The 21821-nt window shown below is 46.3% G+C and overlaps 1 protein-coding gene across 15 annotated transcripts in view; it reads right to left on the reverse strand.

Annotated features, from left to right (window-relative positions):
- Positions 1-20651, reverse strand: part of kmt2e (lysine (K)-specific methyltransferase 2E) — a 40412-nt gene extending 19761 nt beyond the window's left edge. For 3 of the 15 annotated variants that reach the window (XM_036944864.1, XM_036944862.1, XM_036944861.1), the window contains exons 1-7: positions 20314-20651; positions 10692-10876; positions 4944-5058; positions 1807-2036; positions 1433-1587; positions 531-739; positions 76-315 (exon numbers count right to left, since the gene is read on the reverse strand). In XM_036944864.1, coding sequence (XP_036800759.1) covers positions 76-315; positions 531-739; positions 1433-1587; positions 1807-2036; positions 4944-5058; positions 10692-10762 — 1020 coding nt within the window. In that variant the 5' untranslated portion in view covers positions 10763-10876; positions 20314-20651. Of the gene's footprint in view, positions 1-75; positions 316-530; positions 740-1432; positions 1588-1806; positions 2037-4943; positions 5059-6779; positions 6915-10691; positions 10877-20313 lie in introns of those variants that run through there. The other 12 variants (XM_036944867.1, XM_036944863.1, XM_036944860.1 and 9 more) reach the window with 9 other exon arrangements.
- Positions 20652-21821: the final 1170 nt, after the last annotated feature.

Consider the following 21821-nt stretch of genomic DNA (forward strand, 5'->3'; position numbering starts at 1 on the left):
CAAACTGTGTGTATGCTGCCTGCTCAGGCACTTTGAGGACACATGTTTGTAGGTCACTGTTTCGGTTCCAGCTACCTCCACGGGCGGTTTGAAGGTGGCTGTGTGTGTGTTGTAGGCCAGGGTCTTGCCGTCGCCGGCCTCCTTGACGCGGAGCAGGATCTGGACGTCCTCGCTGTACTGGTTGCTGCCGGCATCTTCGTAGGCCTCCATCCAAGCCTTCATCTTGTTCTCCCACAGAGACGGGTGCTCCCCGGGCTCCATTTCTGGAGCGCCACCCTTCACTCTGGAGGACTTCCTGGAGCCCTCACGGAACGCCTGTTAGACAACAGACAGCATAAAACAACAAGGTTTACCACCAGTTTAAGAGACGTTACAGAGTACATAACAAATTGTTGAAATAAACATGCCAAAACTCTTTGGGGGGTGAGTTGCTCCACATACAAATACATGTCAAGCTCAGAGGTACAGTTGGGGTCAAGATAAGAAACTATTGAGTGTCAATAGGTTTGAATGGAAGTTGAAACACAGACCTTCTTGGCTCGGGCTGACGTGGCGACGGGCTCCTTGTCTCCGCTCCTCTTGCGTTTCTTGTCGGCCTGCTTGTTGCCCGCCAGGCGGCCGGTGGTGAGTGTGATGCTGGTGGGCGTGTGCTGGAAGGCCGTGTACAACTCCAGCGGCACCTCGTCCCCACTCTCTGTGGCACTGGTGTCCCCGTCTGCAGAGATACATACCGGTATGCCTTAATAAAGCATTGGTAATAAAGGTTTATTTGGGCATCTTCTACAGAGGGTCCATCCAAAGCAAAGTTTTCCTGGTTCTAACCTATTTAGACAACTTATTTCTCAAAGGTAAAAACAAGATTTTCCATAGCAGTCTGCCATTCCAAATGTCTGCATTGCTGTATTACTCGATGTGACCAGCAGGTGTCAGCTTGCAGCCGAATCAGAATTGTGGTCCTGGGGCCCCTACACACCTGATTCAAATAACCAACTCAGCATCAAACTGATTATTTGAATTAGCTGTGTAGTGCTAGGGTAAAAAACAAGTACAAATTACCTTGACTAACCTGTACCACAGCACACTGACACGGTACCGGTACCCCCTGTATATAGCCTCGTTATTGTTATTTTATTGTGTTACTTTTATTACATTTTTTACTTTATTTCAGTAAATATTTTCTTCACTCTTTCTTGAACTGCATTGTTGGTTAAGGGCTTGTTAGTAAGCATTTCACATTAAGGTCTACACCTTGTGCATGTGACAAATAAAATATGATTTGATTTGTGGCCTGGGTCTCTCCAGACCCACAGGGGGAAGAGGCTGCAGTAGTGAACAGAGCAGCCTGACATGCACAGCCTTTATCACACTGCCATCTGATCTGAGAGCTGTTTATTGCAGCGCACTGGGAGGGACTGGAAAAGGTATATCTCACCATCTCTCCACTCACCGGACATGTTCTCCCTCTTGCGGGTCTGCAGCACGATGGCCCGGTCTCTGTCCAGGATGCGCGGCTGGCAGCGCTCACACAGGTACGTCTCAGGAATGTGCTGCCTGTCGATCCCCATGCAGTCTATGTGCTGCCACACACTGAGAGAGAAGAGAGAGGAGAGGGCAGAGTCAGTAGCAGCAGCCATTCACAATGCAACAGGGGATCTAGAGAGGGGTCACTAATCCCAAAGAAAAGTCGAGATGAGACATGGACATCGTTTGAAGGCTAGAATGCTCATAAATCACTGCTAGGACAGTATGGACTCTGGTCTAAGTCACTGTGACCTGATAAAGGAGAGGGTCTATCCCAGTTCCTACCTGCACTTGTCGCAGCAGATCATGTAGCCGTCGTCGTGGGTGAAGCCACAGATGCAGCGGGTGATGTCGGCCCCGTAGCTGCCGTCCTCCGAGGTGCTGAGTGTGGTGCCCCTGGAAGCCTCGTCCTGCAGGCCCCCCGGCACAAACAGCCCCTCGCCTGGACGGATCAGCATGGAGGGGGGAGGGGAGGCCGGGGGTGTGGGCGGGGGGCGCGCCCCATAGTTGTGGTCCTGGGGAAGAGGACAGAAAGGAGTTGAAGGAGACACATACAAGCCACAAAATTAAAGAGAGTAGCACTATATATAAACTCCCAGTAAATCACCAACTTTTCAGCATCACTGTGACTTCTTCAGGATGACACATACAACAGGTTTATACCAGAGAAAACCATCTATGGCGTTCCCTCATTCTCTATGGTTTATAGTATACAGTGGGGCAAAAAAAGTATTTAGTCAGCAACCAATTGTGCAAGTTCTCCCACTTAAAAAGATGAGGCCTGTAATTTTTATCATAGGTACACTTCAACTATGACAGACAAAATGAGAAGAAAAAAAATCCATAAAATCACATTGTAGGATTTTTTATGAATTTATTTGCAAATTATGATGGAAAATAATTATTTGGTCAATAACAAAAGTTTATCTCAACACTTTGTTATATACCCTTTGTTGGCAATGACAGAGGTCAAGCGTTTTCTGTAAGCCTTCACATGGTTTTCACACACTGTTGCTGGTATTTTGGCCCATTCCTCCATGCAGATCTCCTCTAGAGCAGTGATGTTTTGGGGCTGTTGCTGGGCAACACAGACTTTCAACTCCCTCCAAAGATTTTCTATGGGGTTGAGATCTGGAGACTGGCTAGGCCACTTCAGGACCATGAAATGCTTCTTACGAAGCCACTCCTTTGTTGCCCGGGCGGTGTATTTGGGATCATTGTCATGCTGAAAGACCCAGCCACGTTTCATCTTCAATGCCCTTGCTGATGGAAGGAGGTTTTCACTCAAAATCTCACGATACATGGCCCCATTCATTCTTTCCTTTACACGGATCAGTCATCCTGGTCCCTTTGCAGAAAAACAGCCCCAAAGCATGATGTTTCCACCCCCATGCTTCACAGTAGATATGGTGTTCTTTGGGTGCAACTCTGCATTCTTTGTCCTCCAAACACGACGAGTTTTTACCAAAAAGTTATATTTTGGTTTCATCTGACCATATGACATTCTCCCAATCTTCTTCTGGATCATCCAAATGCTCTCTAGCAAACTTCAGACGGACCTGGACATGTACTGGCTTAAGCAGGGGGACACGTCTGGCACTGCAGGATTTGAGTCCCAGGCGGCGTAGTGTGTTACTGATGGTAGGCTTTGTTACTTTGGTCCCAGCTCTCTGCAGGTCATTCACTAGGTCCCCCCGTGTGGTTCTGGGATTTTTGCTCACTGTTCTTGAGATCATTTTGACCCCACGGGGTGAGATCTTGCGTGGAGCCCCAGATCGAGGGAGATTATCAGTGGTCTTGTATGTCTTCCATTTCCTAATAATTGCTCCCACAGTTGATTTCTTCTAACCAAACTGCTTACCTATTGCAGATTCAGTCTTCCCAGCCTGGTGCAGGTCTACAATTTTGTTTCTGGTGTCCTTTGACAGCTCTTTGGTCTTGGCCATAGTGGAGTTTGGAGTGTGACTGTTTGAGGTTGTGGACAGGTGTCTTTTATACTGATAACAAGTTCAAACAGGTGCCATTAATACAGGTAACGAGTGGAGGACAGAGGAGCCTCAAAGAAGAAGGTACAGGTCTGTGAGAGCCAGAAATCTTGCTTGTTTGTAGGGGACCAAATACTTATTTTCCACCATAATTTGCAAATAAATTCATAAAAAATCCTACAATGTGATTTTCTGGATTTTTCCTCCTCATTTTGTCTGTCATAGTTGAAGTGTACCTATGATGAAAATTACAGGCCTCTCATCTTTTTAAGTGGGAGAACATGCACAATTGGTGGCTGACTAAATACTTTTTGCCCCACTGTATGTCAAACACTGAAATTCTGATTCAACAACTGCAAACGGCCACTTATTTCCAATATGAATTGCGTTGAATTGGAATTTCCTTTTTGTTATTCACTAAGCAAAGACTGCATTGTGATTGACCCTAACCCATATCCACAGTCTCCTCCCCCAGTTGAGTGAACTAGCCTGGAGGAAGCTAGCTACCCTAACTGATGATCAACCAGGAGCGAAAGAGTTCAGCTATATTAGGTCTGGTAGCGGGTGAGAGAGAAAGAGAACCAGAGAGAAGTATGCTATATAGCCAGTACTGTATGACAGTGTACCGTAGTGTCCTGTATGACAGTGTACCGTAGTGTCCTGTAGTGTCCTGTATGACAGTTTACTGTATTAGTGTACGGTAGTGTCAGTGTACTGAATTTTAGTGTACGGTAGTGTCAGTGTACTGAATTTTTGTGTACGGTAGTGTCAGTGTACTGAATTTTAGTGTACGGTAGTGTCAGTGTACTGAATTTTAGTGTACGGTAGTGTCAATGTACTGCATTATAGTGTACGGTAGTGTCCGTGTACTGTATTACAGTGTATGGTAGTGTCAGTGTTTTGTATTATAGTGCATGGTATTGTATTAGTGTATGGTAGTGTACTGCATTATAGTGTACGGTAGTGTCCGTGTAATGTATTACGGTGTACGGTAGTGTCAGTGTACTGAATTTTAGTGTACGGTAGTGTCAGTATTGTATTATAGTGTACGGTAGTGCCAGTGTCCTGTATTATAGTGTGTGGTAGTGCCAGTGTCCTGTATTATAGTGTGTGGTAGTGCCAGTGTCCTGTATTATAGTGTGTGGTAGTGCCAGTGTCATGTATTAGTGTACGGTAGTGTCAGTGTCCTGTATTAGTGTACGGTAGTGTCAGTGTCCTGTATTATAGTGTACGGTAGTGTCAGTGTCCTGTATTATAGTTTACGGTAGTGTCAGTGTACTGTATTATAGTTTACGGTAGTGTCAGTGTCCTGTATTATAGTTTACGGTAGTGTCAGTGTCCTGTATTAGTGTACGGTAGTGTCAGTGTCCTGTATTATAGTGTACGGTAGTGTAGTGGTGTGTACTGCAGTTTAGTGTTGAAGTGGAGTGTACTCACGGCGTAAGGCAGCCCAATGTAACTGTGGGAGTGGTGAGAGCTAATGCTGTAGATCTGGTGCGGGTAGCTGGATTTCTCCACCACCACAGGGCTGGCCTCTACCGATTCTGGTCTGCTGGACAGAGAGAGAGAAACAGAGTCAGGAGGGGGATCCCATTCACAACGTAACAAAGAAGAAAGATCTGTGTGATGTAAAATGAAAGATAAGACATACAAGAGGGACAGAAACAGTAAGAAGGGGGATTCCATTTACTACAGCGAGAGAGAGCGAGAAAAGACAGAGAGAAATGAAAGCTAGACATGAAAGAGGGAGAGAAACAGGAGGGACATGAGTGTAGCGTTAAACGACAGGTAGTGAGAAAAAGGGTAGAATAGGAGAGAGCGCAGCGAGAACCTCCTCATAAGCAGTGAGTGTTTCTACACCTGCATTGCTTGCTGTTTGGGGTTTTAGGCTGGGTTTCTGTACAGCACTTTGAGACATCAGCTGATGTAAGAAGGGCTTTATAAATACATTTGATTTGATTTGAGTGTATTGCTGTGCTTCATTGATTCTCCTCTTCTACTGGCTTAATGAGGAGTGTTTATTTGGGAGGGCTTTAGGGGTGCTGACAGTGGTTGTGACAGAGTGGAAGTTGCCTGCCCCTCATATCACCTCAGCTAACTGGACAGAGCGGATAGCAGGGCTAATAACTAAAATGGGGGGCTCAATCACTCCACAATATTTAAACCTGAACCCCATTTCTGGAGGACACACACACACACACACAACATTGACACACGCAGAAACCATAACAGGCATTCACTTTCGTGAGATCATTTATCAAACTGGTAAATCCACTTTTATTCTATGACATTGCAGTGGTGCAGAGAAAGCCTGTCTGGCTGTTTGAACATGAAACCAAGGACATGGGGGTATGGTTAACTAGGCTACTTCTCACTGGCATTGAAGGAGGGAGGAGGGCTTCAAAAAGAAGACAAGTGGGATTGGCAAACAGACAACAGAGAGGAGATGAAGGAGGAAAGGAGAGAAGGAGTGATGGGAGGAGTGGCACTGTCAGGAGAGAAGAAAAGAAAGAGACCAGTGACAGCCCAGGCAGTTGAGACTCCAGGCTGATGTCATGACAAATCAGAAGGCCAGCTGATGTTCCAACAACTAATACTGCAACTCCTACACACAGGCAGCCTGTTGGTCAGTCATGGGGAAGAAGCTCCACCAAATCCTCCCCTTCCTTCTCCTACAGGATAGTCCAGACAACTGCTACAAGGTCAAAGAGAGGGAGAGTGAAGGAGAGAGAATAGAGATGCCCCCAGGTGTATCCGAGGCTGGCTTAGCACATCCACAGCCATCTCAGAAGCAGAGGCTAAATGAAACCTTGACAGGGGGCCAACTGCCCTGCCAAGAAGTTTGGCTAACAATACAGAGTACAAGAGAAAAGCCCACTAAACAAACTGGACAGCTTCACAGGTACCGTGTTACAACATGTATACATGGTCTGATGGTGTAGTAGAATGCTATGGTTATATGGCTCAAACAGGCTATGTAGCATATTTGGACATCGAGTACTAGGAACAGCTGACACACAAACCCTAAATAATAAACAGAAAATATGTGAAACACCACACACACAGCCCCGCAGAAACACTTCCAGACAGTAACTGGAATACATGACAAGCCAGTAGCAGCACAGTAGGGTAGCAAAACTAGGCTACTCAAACGAATGGATGTGCCACGTGTCAGCATGTTAAAGTACAAACACACCTCTCCAATGCTCCAACCCTCCCTCTCCTTCTCTCTAGACACCCCGTCCCTCCTAGGGTAAAGCAGCAGTACAGTACCTGGTGGAGTCAGTCTTTCACACCTAGTCTCCCCACGTGCTGCACACCATGACCTCTCAATGCTCGCTGTGCAGCACTTCCTTAAACATGGTATTGGCGCTCAAGCAGCAGGCGCTTTGTGTCAAAGTGAAAACGTAAGTGCCTGTAAAAAGGTCTAGGGGGCGGGCCCCGGGGAAGGTGTGTGTACATCTCGCTGAAACACACACACACAGAGAGAGAGAGAGAGTTCACTACACTCCCCAGGGCAGAGAAGTAATCCAACCCAAGCCAAATCCAAATAAACTTTAAAGTAGGCTACTGAAAACTGTGTGAATGATTTACTTGGGTAAAAATATATAGTTCATAATCGGGGATTTGCATGGATGCAGCATGCATCATTCAGTGGTGAGAGATGAAATTAGTGATCGTATGAGGAGTCTTTAAAATGGGTTTGTGTTTTCCTGGGATAGTCCCTTTGGTGAGAGGGGGATGATAGACAAAGGAGAAGAAAACAGACATGTGATGAGCGAGTTTGTTTGATGGATGGCGAGGGGCCATGTTTGGTTTCAGTGTGAGTGGCCAAAGGGACTGAGACTGACTGCATCAATCATGTCTGTCTCATAGGAAGTCAGGGACGAAGACACAGAGTACATGATGCTATTGTCGATCACAATCACACACGTCTAGGGGGAAGCTATGAGATGTGAGACACCCGGGAGATTCAGAGAGCAGAGACAGCAGAAAGAGACAGCAGAGATGGAACCGAGGTGTCAATTAAACAGACAGCTAGGCATGTGCTAATCATAGCTCCCAGCTCAAGAGAGAGCTTAAAATGGAGCAAGAGATCACACACACAGACAGACAGCAAGGGAGAGAGACAGGGAGAGAGACAGAGAGAGACACAGAGCGCACTCCTGCACAGCCAGCCAACACACACCGCTGCATCTTTCAGAGGGAGGTGGAGAGAGAGTGACTGCTCCTCTGGGAGTAGTGCTGCTGTTCCTAGGGTTAGCAAGTTAGCGCACTAATGCTAACCTCTGTCCTGTGTTGAGAACACGAGGGCCTCGAAGAGCAACAAGGATCTGTGTCTTGTTTTATCAGTAGGGTGGAAGGAAGAGGGCTAGATGATAACTACCTGGGTGTGTGTTTTACAGACAGGTAGCCATACTCTGTGCTCCCTCACAGTGGAGGTAGGTGTGTGTTTTACAGACAGGCAGCCCTACCCTGTGCTCCCTCACAGTGGAGGTAGGTGTGTGTTTTACAGACAGGCAGCCCTACCCTGTGCTCCCTCACAGTGGAGGTAGGTAGTCCGGTGTGTTTTACAGACAGACAGCCCTACCCTGTGCTCCCTCACAGTGGAGGTAGGTAGTCCGGTGTGTTTTACAGACAGACAGCCCTACCCTGTGCTCCCTCACAGTGGAGGTAGGTAGTCCGGTGTGTTTTACAGACAGACAGCCCTACCCTGTGCTCCCTCACAGTGGAGGTAGGTAGTCCGGTGTGTTTTACAGACAGACAGCCCTACCCTGTGCTCCCTCACAGTGGAGGTAGGTAGTCCGGTGTGTTTTACAGACAGACAGCCCTACCCTGTGCTCCCTCACAGTGGAGGTAGGTAGTCCGGTGTGTTTTACAGACAGACAGCCCTACCCTGTGCTCCCTCACAGTGGAGGTAGGTAGTCCGGTGTGTTTTACAGACAGACAGCCCTACCCTGTGCTCCCTCACAGTGGAGGTAGGTAGTCCGGTGTGTTTTACAGACAGACAGCCCTACCCTGTGCTCCCTCACAGTGGAGGTAGGTAGTCCGGTGTGTTTTACAGACAGACAGCCCTACCCTGTGCTCCCTCACAGTGGAGGTAGGTAGTCCGGTGTGTTTTACAGACAGACAGCCCTACCCTGTGCTCCCTCACAGTGGCGGTAGGTAGTCCGGTGTGTTTTACAGACAGACAGCCCTACCCTGTGCTCCCTCACAGTGGAGGTAGGTAGTCCGGTGTGTTTTACAGACAGACAGCCCTACCCTGTGCTCCCTCACAGTGGCGGTAGGTAGTCCGGTGTGTTTTACAGACAGACAGCCCTACCCTGTGCTCCCTCACAGTGGAGGTAGGTAGTCCGGTGTGTTTTACAGACAGACAGCCCTACCCTGTGCTCCCTCACAGTGGCGGTAGGTAGTCCGGTGTGTTTTACAGACAGACAGCCCTACCCTGTGCTCCCTCACAGTGGAGGTAGGTAGTCCGGTGTGTTTTACAGACAGACAGCCCTACCCTGTGCTCCCTCACAGTGGAGGTAGGTGGACACCGATTTGGATTTTAAAATGTTTTTTTTTATTACACTTTTATTTAATGAGGCAAGTCGGTTAAGAACACATTCTTACTTTCAATGACGGCCTAGGAAAGGTGGGTTAACTGCCTCGTTCAGGGGCAGAATGACAGATCTTTACCTTGTCAGATCGGGGATTCAATCTTGCAACCTTACAGTTAACTAGTCCAACGCTCTAACCACCTGATTACATTGCACTCCACGAGGAGCCTGCCTGTTACACAAATGCAGTAAGAAGCCATGGTAAGTTGCTAGCTAGCATTAAACTTATCTTATAAAAAATAATCAATCATAATCACTAGTTATAACTACACATGGTTGATGATATTACTAGTTTATCTAGCGTGTCCTGTGTTGCATATAATCAATGCGGTGCGCATTTGCGAAAAAGGACTGCCGTTGCTCCAACGCGTACCTAACATAAACATCAATGCCTTTCTTAAAATCAATACACAGAAGTATATATTTTTATACCTGCATATTTAGCTAAAAGAAATCCAGGTTAGTAGGCAATATTAACCAGGTGAAATTGTGTCACTTCTCTTGCGTTCATTGCACGCAGAGTCAGGGTATATGCAACAGTTTGGGCTGCCTGAACGCGACGGGAACCATTTAAATGCCTTAATCACAAGAGGGCCACCTGTCATTCAGCCTGGTGACCATGGCAATGGCTCCTGCACAGTGCGGAAGGGAGACATTGGGGAGGTTTCTATGGCAACCAGCTGTGGCCGCCTGCAACAGCTCTTAAGGCTGGGCCCCATTTAAAGAGACAAGCCCTCTAAAAGCAGACCTTTATGTTCTTCAACCACAGGAGCACAGAGAATGTCTCTCTTATTTGTCTATAATCTTTGCCAGTATCCCCGAGGAGAGTATAGGGAATACTGTGAGGAGGGTGGTATGTTGTTGCCATGGCGACAGGCTCCACTTCCCTAACAAGGTGCACAGCGTACAGACATGGATCAGATGCGTCATTTTCAGAGTAAAATTCTCCCTCCACCTGGTGGTGTCAGGTTGGTAGGAGTCATTCTAAATCATGACATTGGCTACACTGACATTGTATTACACAGAAGCAACAACTCAGAAACAGAAAGTGAACAGTAAGGGTGTGTGATGCTAGATAGTCATAAACACAACATATGTTGTATTTAAGTGACAAGGTCTTCTGCCTCATATCGTCTCTACAAAGTGTGTTTTGTCATATACGGAACTTGGGTGGTCAGATTAGGGCATGGAGAATGTCTATGGGAAGTGATGGGTGTGAGACGGTGAGTAATGCTGTGTATGTGATCAATGGCAGTGATTGACCAGGCCTGTCCCATACAGTAGACAGCAGGGCTAGAGAGAGACACAGAAAGAGAGAGACACAGAGAGCTTTAGGTTGTAAGGGGGAGATATGGTCGACAGACACAGACAGATGACAGGGCCAATTAAAGTGAATGAGGAAGCTGGGGAGAAAGGATGAAATAAAAAGAGAGAGCGGATGAGAAAGATGCGAGGGGGGATGACAGCAGCAGACAATGGAGGAGAGGCAGAGAATGAGTGAAAAGGAGAATAGAGAGAGTAAGAGAAGGGTGAGATGAATCATGAGATGGTGGGTTGGGCCTGAAGACGTTGGTATACTCACTCTGAGCCTGCAGCCATTTCCAGGTATGAGGTGTCTGCTGTGTCCACCCCTACAGGGATCACTATGCTCATGACGTTCTTTGCTGATCAATTCTTGTCCTACTGAGTCCAGAGCATGGGAGTCCAAAACACTGAGGCATGCCAGCCACAGCACTCATTGCAGACATCTAAGTGCATCCACAAGGCCTGCCAACACACAGAGAGAGAGAGAAAGACAGGGTAGTTAGCATGGTGAAAAAGGGACAGTCACCTATCTGAAACTAGGGTATTTCCAGGAATCACCATGATTCATAAATTCAGATGTGTGAGATGTAGGTACTAGCTAACTGCTAGTAACACAGAAAATAAACAGCATGATAGGAATTTCCCTAGTAAAGCTCTCAAAGAGAACCCTCGCCCACCTCACTGGCTACCTGAGACATTAATGGGCGCAAGGGGAAAGAGAAGCTATAGTAAGGCGATGCCTGATGTCGGTAAACTGGTCAAACGCGACCTCTACACAGACTGCCAGGAATTCAGGATGCTGCGGTGGCAGTGTTCCACCACAAGGGGGTGTGAGAGAACACAGAGCTCTGACTGGCGGCCATTAATGGAGGAGGAGAAAGAAAAACGCAACACAGAGACCATCTTTTCGCCGAGCAGGATTGTTCTATTGAGCAGAACAGCGTACACACACACACTCTCACTCTCTAAAAGGGACACGCACACACACGCATAATCCTTTAACGCTGTAATTAGAGCTGTCACAAGCCCCTGGCTGTGTCTAGATGTGAAAGCCAGTGTAAAATAGGCATCTTGTCTCACTCTCCCTCTGTTTGTTCAGCATTGCAGGTGGACAGAAGATGCATAGAAAGACTAAGTCAATAATTAACTCCATTAGGTGTCAGACAGACTGCAGCCTCTCTCTGATGAAGAGAGAAGTAGGACTAGGGACTAATGGTAGGTTGACAGAGAGAGGTAGCCACTCCCGCTAACAGGCAATAACAATGCTACGTACATAGATTAAATAGACCTGTCCCAATTAACCAAAACACAAACAAACAGTGGGTGGTAATGTACAGGCTATTATAGCTTATTGCCTACGTAATGCAAGGCATGTGTCCAGACAGGGGCATATGCGCTGGCCCTGATACTGAGAGCACAGCGTTGTTGATAAATGGGATTAGTGGGAGGGACACATGCCAAGACAAAATAGGCTGGAGTTCACACCTCTGTGTGTGTACCAGCCCAGGCATCCAGCAGAGAGGGCTCATCTCTGACACACTGCTATAAAAATCTAGACATTTCAGGTTTACTAGACCGCCGAAACATTTTTACAGTCCCTTTAAACAGCAGGGCCCATATCACAGCACAGCTTTGTGTGGCTCAATTAACAATAGAAACCAATTGTTGCTGGAACATTTCCCCGTAACAGGGCACTTAGCCAGACCACTGAAATTACATAAAACCTTTTTGTGTTATCTCAAAGGCTCAGTATGTTTTGGTGTAGTAAAAATCCCTTCCTTCGGAAACAGGCCGTCTGTTTCCAAGCGTTTTGCTGTGATCTTCTCTGCCTGTCTAAGGGAATCCTGCCGTCACTGCTCAGGAATGCACACACACACACACACACACACACAACCACCCCCACACAGACAGATAACCCAAACCCCCTCCCCTTCTAGACCCTCGCACACATTCCTTTGCTGGGAGGCACCCAGGGGCGCACATACACACACACACACGGCACCAGGGCCAGACACATTCAAGACACACAAAAGGGGTGTTGGAAAAAAGGCTAACGAGTACAGTACAGCATTCCTGACAAAATCTGAGCGCTGTGACTGCCTCCGACGCTCCTCCCACTTCCTCTAGCGGAGCTGTCTGTCACACGGGACCAACATGCCAAAAAAAGCAGAGGAAAAAGACAAACACTCCCTCACTCTTTCTCCACCTCACTCCTTCTGCCCTCCCTCGCTGTGCCCCATCCACCCCACCCGGATGTCTCTCTCCTTTTCCTAAATAAACCTCAGAGCATGGAAGGGAAGGGGAGTGCCGCAGACAGGGCTCCTAATTACAAAGAGTCTGGAAGAGAGAAACAGAGCATGGTGAAGAAGGGGAAAGGGGAGGGAGAGTACAGGAGGGAAAGGGGGAGGGAGAGTACAGGAGGGAAAGGGGGAGGGAGAGTACAAGAGGGAAAGGGGGAGGGAGAGTACAGGAGGGAAAGGGGGAGGGAGAGTACAGGAGGAAAAGGGGGAGAGAAAGACGAAGCAAAAAATGTTGATGGCAGAACACTAGCTAGTCAAGCGAGGAGGAAAGCTGTGGTGCTTTTGTCCCCCCTTTCGTTCTGTCTGATGTTCTCTCATCACAGATCTCACAGCGCTGCAGGGAGCCTTCCAAATGATCCATCTACCCTCTGGGAGGCACCCAAACTCCTGTATGGGCACTAGGGTTCCTCTAGCACAGGCACAGCAGCCTTCTGAGACTACGTGTGAGAGTAGAGCAGAGACTAGAGCTGAGCCCACTCTCCCCCCTCTTCTCATTTGCCCTCCTCCTTTTCCCAATACCCCCCTCCTCACTAAGGCCACAGTCACGTCATTGTGTGGGGGAATAACTTTCCTTTTCAGACAGACCAGTCACTGAACTGCATTCAGCAGGGAAAACACACACACACACACGCGCTAGGCTAGTTGGAGCCACCGTATGTCAGAGCTTGTTTTCATTGAGGCTCTTTGGGCCAAGTCTCAGTGTTTGATTTTGAGCCGGGAGAAGAGAACGATGGACATAAAGACAGGCTTCTAACGGACGCCGCGCTCGTCCTTCCCTCTAAGTTCCCAACAGAGCTGAAGTGACTTCACACCATCCTCATAGGCTGAGTCATCGCAGCAGCGAGCCATGAGCGCACACACCAAAATAAAGACACTCCTATACACTGGAAAAAGACACCATCAGAATGTCACAACCCTACCTTTCACAGTGCCCAAACAGGGCTACTCTCTGCATCAGCTGTCCTGTCCTTCATTAATCACTGTGCCCAAGCTGCCAGGGCTCCCTCTGTGCTTTACCTCTGAAGGTGAAGCCATACATCAATAATACAGGACATTAGAGATGTAGGCCTACATTGTGTGTATGCGTGTGTTAGAGATTGGGTGCCACCAGTGGCGAGTAGATAAGTTCTACTGTGATGTTTACCATTGACCACCTATCGCGCAGCAGCAAACTGCACTGTGTCCAGACCCAGTAAAAGGCATTGGAGAGAGAATGATGTTGCTTCGTCCACATCCACATCCACACTCTGCAGAGTACACTAAACAGCAGACAATGGCCCCAGGCCAGCACACTCTGTGTGTGTGAGAGAGTGAGTGAGAGACAGTGGGCCCTAGAGGCTACTCTATACACATCAGCCTACACACTTTGGGCTTGTACCCTGTCAAACGAACACACACAGGGGGTAAATGAGGGATCTTCAAAAACAGGGATTTTTGCATCTCCCATCTCGGGTGCAGGGTACAGCCACCCAGCCAGGGTTTTCAGTGCAGTACAGACAGGTTCTGACAGCTGGTCTGGGGCGGGCCTGTTCTGGCCTACTCTCCCTCAGTACAGCCTCCTCTCCCTAACACAGCACGGCACCATTTGACATTCTTAAATTTGATAAGGATGACCGATGACAAACAAAATCATTGATTTGCGTCGAGCTCGCCTGTCAACCTGAGTGACTCAGTCTTGTCTATATTAGGAAAGAAAGGTCAACTGCTCAAACCAAATAAAAGTGAGACTTTTAGGCTGAAATCTAGCTTTTTTGTGCCTGGTGTTAATCATAGGCCTAGGTTTTTTTTGCCCATATTGTGCAGCCCTACGTGGCAGTGTTGCAATTATCTCAAATGAGTGCAAGAAATGCAGAAATTATTTTTGGATGAGGTTGAAAACAGTATAAAACAATCCGAATAGAGAAAGACTCATTGAAATCACCTTAGGGCCTTGCACTACTCATAAAGCTTATGTACAACATTTATTTAAAAAAACATGAAATACCATTAAAAAAATGTGAAAAATAAAGTGATATGATATTTTGGCCATATCGCCCAGCCCTGGTCAGAGACACTCAAGCCAAATTACAGCACTGTTCCATGATCAATTTCACACCTGGCTCACACTGGCGTTATATCACCAACCACTACATTCACCCTCGCCTCCACTGAGTCTACCCAGTACCCAGCGTGCCTTGCACTAAGTAAGTAGCGTTAGCATGTAGCACAGCAACAGGAAGTGGGCAGGGCTAGGGAAGTATCAGGATTGCTGTTGCAGCAGTCCCAGCCCAGGGGCACCTATTTGGGAGGTAGTCTAACTAGCGAAAGGCCCATTTAACAAGGGATCCTTTACAGCCGCCCAGCACCGCAAAAAAACAGGTTACCTGAACCCTGTCTCCCTCTCGTGTGTGACCTATGCGACTGTGCTGGGCCTCAGAGCAAGGCCAGCCTCCTATGTGCTACTAAAGCCCCGACTCTAGCTCTACACAGAAAGGGAGGACACTGGAGGCTTAGAACCACAGAGCCAGGCAGCCCCACAGGGTAAAACTACCCAGGCTGGCAGTGTACTGTTGTCAGCCAGCTATATCTATACAGATGATACAGTTTCAGGATGGAGTCTGTTATTCTCCAGGGACAGAGAGAACAACACAAACAGCACTCTATAGTGGAGGACAAGGCAGGCAGAGAGGAAGTCAATAGATTCTCACCAGCTCCATTGAGCTATGGCCTTCTTCTGTCCTACCCAGCACTTCGTTCGATACAGCAGACTAGCAGTAAACATCCTGTTTTGTGAACTCCTTCACTTCCCCCCTCTGTGGCCCACTGTCCTGGCTATTGGCCGCTCGAAAAGCCTTCATAGCTTCTCTTATTGAGCCCTTCATGGATGTGTGTGTGCGCCTGGGGTTGAGGAAAGGTGTCACCCAAGACAGTAGCGAGAGCTCCCTGCCACGCACTCCTCTGTCCCCCAGGGGGGAGTGGCAGGCAGGCAGGCCACCTCTCTCTGTCAACACAGCCAGCGAAACACACACACCATATCAGGTATTTACAGCTGTGTAAGAGTGTACAGAGGGGGCACCCACCAGGGGGAGTGAGGAGAGGGAACCAGAGAAGGCAGTGTGAGTCAGTGTGTGAGGCAATTTGAATACGGCGCAGTTAGGGAGACTTTTAGAATGCTATGAGACTGTGACATGGTTATAGTAGCATGACTGCCACGAAGCAAGAAGCGCTCCAGCCCCGTGCATGGCGTCTAGCACCAGGACAGAGCAAGAGGCCACTGTCCCTTTAAGAGGAAGAAGAGGTAGGTGACTGGGGATTGTGTATTATATATCAGCTTCTGATTAGACACAGCAGGACCGCTCTCATCCAGTATTTATAACACGTCCACACAAAATGGAGACCTTTTTTGCTGTATTCAGAGAGGCCAACATCGAGGGAAACAGTCATTTTTTTTTACTGTGCCAGCTACATTACTTGTCAGAGGATTCCAGCCTGCAGCAGTTCAAACCAGTGTCTATTTTACTTCCCGGCAGAGGCCCACGTCTCCCAGGGCCTCTCTGCATCTAGGTCTCCACTGCATGAGTGATATCACAAACGTAGCATGACATCATTAATTTGGTGGAGGATGAATCCCACTATGCAAAGATAAGCTGTGGAAAGACTAGAGGGAGCAGTGTACAGCAGTCTGAGGCCTTACTTTACCCCCACTGTTGACAGGCATTTGTGAAACAAGCACCTGTGTCATTTAAAAGAAAGATCAGGAGTCACAAGCAAATGCGTGCCTGTATCAGAGTGTCAGTCAGTCAGCCGTGGCAGCGAAGATAGCCTACACAGCCCTCTCACTAGGCTCCTCTAGAGAAAGAGAGCAGCTGCACAGCCTCACTGTGGGGAAAACTGAAAACACCTCTGCATCCAATGATTTGTCCTCTTGCCATCGAATGGCAGAGGGGGAATTAACATAACCCTCACCTCATAAAGACACAGAAGACTAATTAGTGCCGTCTTGGAGAACCAAAACAGAATAGATTAATGGCAATCTCTCTCGGCAGCCTCCATCCAAGATGGCCACAAATCCAGATAATTTTCTGTTCGCTTAAGGAGGAGTCTCTTCTTACATAGCTATGGCAACATGGGGTCATGAGGAGAAAAAAAACACTGGGCGACTGTCTCAAACTGGCATTTGGACAGAGGCTACCAAAGTTTGCACCACAGAGAAGTATCCAGCTTCTTCGGTTTGTCTCACAGGCCAGCAGAGAGGAGGGAATGAAGCGGTGTAGAGCTGCCTGCCTCACACCATCCCAAAGCTAGAGCCACCATCAGGGGACGGGGCCATACTACTGTGAATGGGGCCTGAGCTGTTGGAAAAATGTCACAACACATGAAAGGAAAGACATTCACTGTCAGAAGATTGTTTGGGCAAAGTGGAGTCATGTGTACATGTGTGAGGTGTAGCCAGGCAAGTTTAAAAAGCCTTGTTGGGAGACTTGGGTTCTTGTTATTTCTATAAGGAGTGATATAGAGCTACTCGCTGGCCAGCTGTGTGTCAGCTAGCTGTGTGTTATCATGAATTTTCAACACTGTCACCAACCAAAACAACAAAAAATCTGGCCATTTATTTTCATTGTTTGGTTATTTGATGACGGGCATCTGCTCTGAGCCTGTAAGGCGCTGGGAGGGGGAGGGGCAAGAGGAGGGCAGCAGGTCTTTGTCAATGTCAAAGGGAAATAACCAAGTCACGGCTGTTGTTTCATTCCCCCTTCACAAAACTCAACGCCTTTGGCCACCAGGTAGGACTTGAGAAACTGCCTGTTTATCTATTCATGAATTTAATGTGAATTAGGCAAATTTTCCAAATTGGAAAATACAATTGAGACAAATTAGCCTATATTCCAACGAGCTAGGCCTAACCACACTGAAATCTTCCTAGCTAATTTAATGACTGAGTTTCTAGTACTAGTCATACCCTAACACTGGTAAGTATTACACAAGCACATAGTTCCAGCAATGACACAAATCATGGTTGTTGTGACCTGCTTGTTCTATGGTTCATATCCACAATCAGTATAATGCTTTCCTCCTCAGTCGAGCTGACCTTTAGATAATTACTACTTATTAACTACATTGACATGCTTACCCCATAAAATAACATTGATGTTTCATGAACCTACCATTCGACCACAGTAAGAGAATGGGTAGGTTATTGATAGTGAATTATGAGATATAAAAAATGTCCGCCTAGTGCTTTCTACAAACACATGAGTTAGACTAGTAGCCTACTTACTGTTAAATGTGGTAACTTAGTCCAACTTGCCAGAAAAGGGTGGGAATGTTTAGTGTTGGACAAAGTATGAGGTCAAAGAAGAGTGGGGGTGGCAATAAACCTCATATTGTTCTACAAAGTGCTGCGTTTGTATCCTGTTATGCAACTCCTCAACATGACAACATGTTAATAACTCGGCCAAATTCAGCAACTACAATAAATCTGATCTGACGTATATTGCGTTGTAGTACAATCTGTATATACACCCTGCTCCTAAAATACAAAGCATCACGAAACACAATATTAGCAAAGAAATGTGATTGAACGACATGAGGGGGGGACTATTAGCTAAACAGACAGTTGGCCAGCGAATCTCAAACTTGACCTGACAAGTATATGTTTGCATCAAACGCGGACATTGTCATTATTTAAATGTACGACAGAAAGCTATCTTTAATAAATATATCCCATTGTGCACTAGCTTTCCCGTGAGTGTGTCGGCGCTGCAGTCAGCTCAGCCGATAGGGGTGTGGAGGGCTGAACATAGCTATTAAATTACCACAACATCAAGCCAAGCCGCCATTTTCATAGCGCTTTTCTAAGGACAGCGAGAAAACCGTGTAACTGGGGGACGGACCCTCGCCACGAGAAGAAAATCCCCAAGAAAGCAATCAATCGTCTTTCAGACATTCTTACTTAAGTATCAATCTGTCGATGCCGTTTCTGTGTAGTTATTATTTGAAAAATGTAGAATCTCGTCGGTAATTTAGCCGGCTGTTTAGCTAACGAGCCATGCTAGCTGCAATGGCTTTCAAATATACAAAACGTTGGCTAGCGAGTCTCGGCAAATGAACCATTGTCTCAAGCTACGTAGCTAGCGGCTAACAAATTACATTGGACCTCTGTCTTGAAAAAAATACATGAGTTATTGTATCAATATTTGAAGCTTGTACTACTACCAGACTGCTACACCAGTCGTAGTACTTAGCTAGCTAATATTAGCGTTCGAACTGCGGTAAACGTCGTTACGCTGACCAACGAGGGCTTTAACATGAAAAGATTAGCTACCTAAGCTAGTTAGTAAGGCAACTTGGCACGTCATGGTGTGAACAATGCGCAAAGTTAACACGCTTGCTGAATATACATTCTCGCATTTAACGATTTCCCTTTGAAATAACATTGAGACAATCTATTGTAACCAATCGCACAGTTTAAACGGTCAAAGAGGCTACATTGTCAGTGGAGGCAAGATTCCCCGATTTGAGTATGTCCCCTCCACTGAGGTATGGTCCCCTCCCCCCACGTTTGCAGCAGTTAAACCACATACCCTTTGAATCTAAATTAAGGGATATAATGCATTTGTCAGCTAGCAACCAAATAGAAGGGTGGGAGTTTACCGGACCAATAGCCGTTTGTTCATCTCGTGACTGAGGCCTCTAGTTTTATATCTAAAAAAAAGCATTTACACAACTGTGGACATGCGATTGAACTTTGAAAATAAATATAATGCAACTACAATTTCCGGAAATTATACGTAGTCTTTAGTTATCTAGCTGTATATGTAAACAAAAGCCCTGTCAATGCCCTCTGCGCAACACCATATTGTGTGGACTTGTTGGCTAGTTATTCATAAACGGAAATAAACCATAGGATCAACAAGACGTGTACTTCCAACCACATATGAAAATCTGTAACTAGATAAAGAGAACGGATGTGTTAAACCAAGCCAGTCGAACAAATACTGCAATTCATGATTTACTTGTTCTGTAAGTACATTTACCACTAGCCTATTGCATGGGAGTACATTGGCAAACTGGCCATCCTTTGGGGGCTGGTTGAAAAAGAGAGCGGGGTAGTTCTTCATGCCACCTAGTTAACGTTACGTTCGACTACAACAGCATACTGACATTGCAGGTAAAGTTAACTAGCCAAAATAGTTCATGTTTGATAAAGTATTGATTGCCTCTCTTCATTAACAAACAATTCAATTCAGAAGCAGCAGGTTAAATCTAAAATTCAAATGCGCTAACGTTAGCTAGCTAAACACTGCACTGTCTAACTAGCAAATGATAACAGTTGCTAGCCAGCTAATACAAGCTAACGTTACACCAAAACAACTCTAATTCAGGACTAACATTCTAAATAAGTGGCTCACTTATATTAAAAACCAACTGATTTGCTACGAGAGAGTTAGTTATTAACTAACATGTAACTATAGCGCCATCAGCATCCACGTAGCTAACGTTACTAGCTACAGTAGCTAGCCATGATAAACCAAGTCGGTAAGCTGGCTAGCTAGACTAACTTGATGAGCTCTTGAAACTAAGACAACGTATGAGGTAGTTTTAAAACGTTTTACTTACAGTTAAAGTCCACTCACTGTAGATACCCTGAATAAAGAAACAGCGACCTGGGTGAGACCCCCGTCGCTAGAGCCTCGCTCTCTACACAACCAAAACAATAGCTACTTCACTCCACACTGCGGCTCCATAAGGTTTAAAAATATTTACACTGATAGCAGTCTTCTTGAGACTCCCCCTACTGTAATTAATTTTCGTTGGTAGTTATTGGAACCCAATAATGACAGTCAGTTCCGAACCGTTAAAATTGTGTCCTACCTACGCCGACTGTTAGAAATTAGATCCCCTCTACCCTGTCTCTTTTCCCTTTGCAAAAATGGCGGCCCTGGCAGGACTACCGTGACTCCGCCTCCTCCAGCCCCATCAACCCCTAACCCGAGCCCCGCCCCTACACTCTCCGGGGTCTACAGCCCAAGATTACAGGGGCTCTGTGAAATGAGATGGCTACATGCGCGTTCACGCGTCCGTGCCCTGCCTGTTCTGTAGTTTTGTGTCTGTAGTCCAAATCTTGCCACTGTATGATGCCACCATGCAGGATTTATGTGAGTTCAGTTGCAGAGAGTTGGTTCTAGAAAATGACATATATAGACTCTTTCTTATCCTAATTTATACAATATTATCTCCAAACTTAATTTATAACAAATGTAAACATTCATAGGATTGGTAAAGTAAGAACATTTCAGATTGTGTGAGCACAGCATCTCATGTGTTCAACAACTAATTAAAAATGAATCCAATTCCGTGAATAGAATAATACCTCTTTATTGTCAATTAAAACATTTCATAACAATGTACAATTTCCTTCAACTGCTTGAAAGATCAAGCAGCATGATGCAACACAAAATTACAATACATGACAGACACCACAATACAAGGCATAGACTAAACTGATGTACAACTCCTGTATGTAGTGTTCATTTTCAGATCACATGTGTTTTCTTTTCAACATGTATCTGAGAACAATTTGTACACTTTGATGTGTGAGGGGGTAAAATTTGCGTAGTCAGTACTTGACATGGGCAGAGGTTTACTGGAGCGGAGTACTACTGCTTGAGCTCCCCCACCTCCTATAGAATATTATCTCAACGTATTGTGGAGCTCCTGCACCTAAATATAAACAGTACCCAAAATGAGTACTGGCACCTACAGTATTTCAGTCCACGTCAAGCACGGTGTGTGTGTGTAGTCAATGCCGTTTCTTAGCAGCCAAGGACAAAGTCCTGTTGCTTTTATTACTTGTTGAATTGTCAGCCTTTTCCCTCCTGTTTCGCACTTCTCTCAACTGCAAAGCAATCCGATGTGCTTTTGTCAACCATATGACCATGATGTCTGACACAGAGACATACCATGTTCTACATCTATGTATGTCTGCCATCTCACCACCGCTCATGTCTCAAAGATTCCTTCATTCAAGTGCTCTTTTCACTTTTATCCTACTGCAAAATGTGAAACTTGATTAAAATAGTAAAACAAACAGAAATATATTGTATTGTCACTGAGGTCCATGACAC

The sequence above is a fragment of the Oncorhynchus mykiss genome, chromosome 15, assembly GCF_013265735.2.
Source record: "Oncorhynchus mykiss isolate Arlee chromosome 15, USDA_OmykA_1.1, whole genome shotgun sequence".
NCBI lineage: Eukaryota > Metazoa > Chordata > Actinopteri > Salmoniformes > Salmonidae > Oncorhynchus > Oncorhynchus mykiss.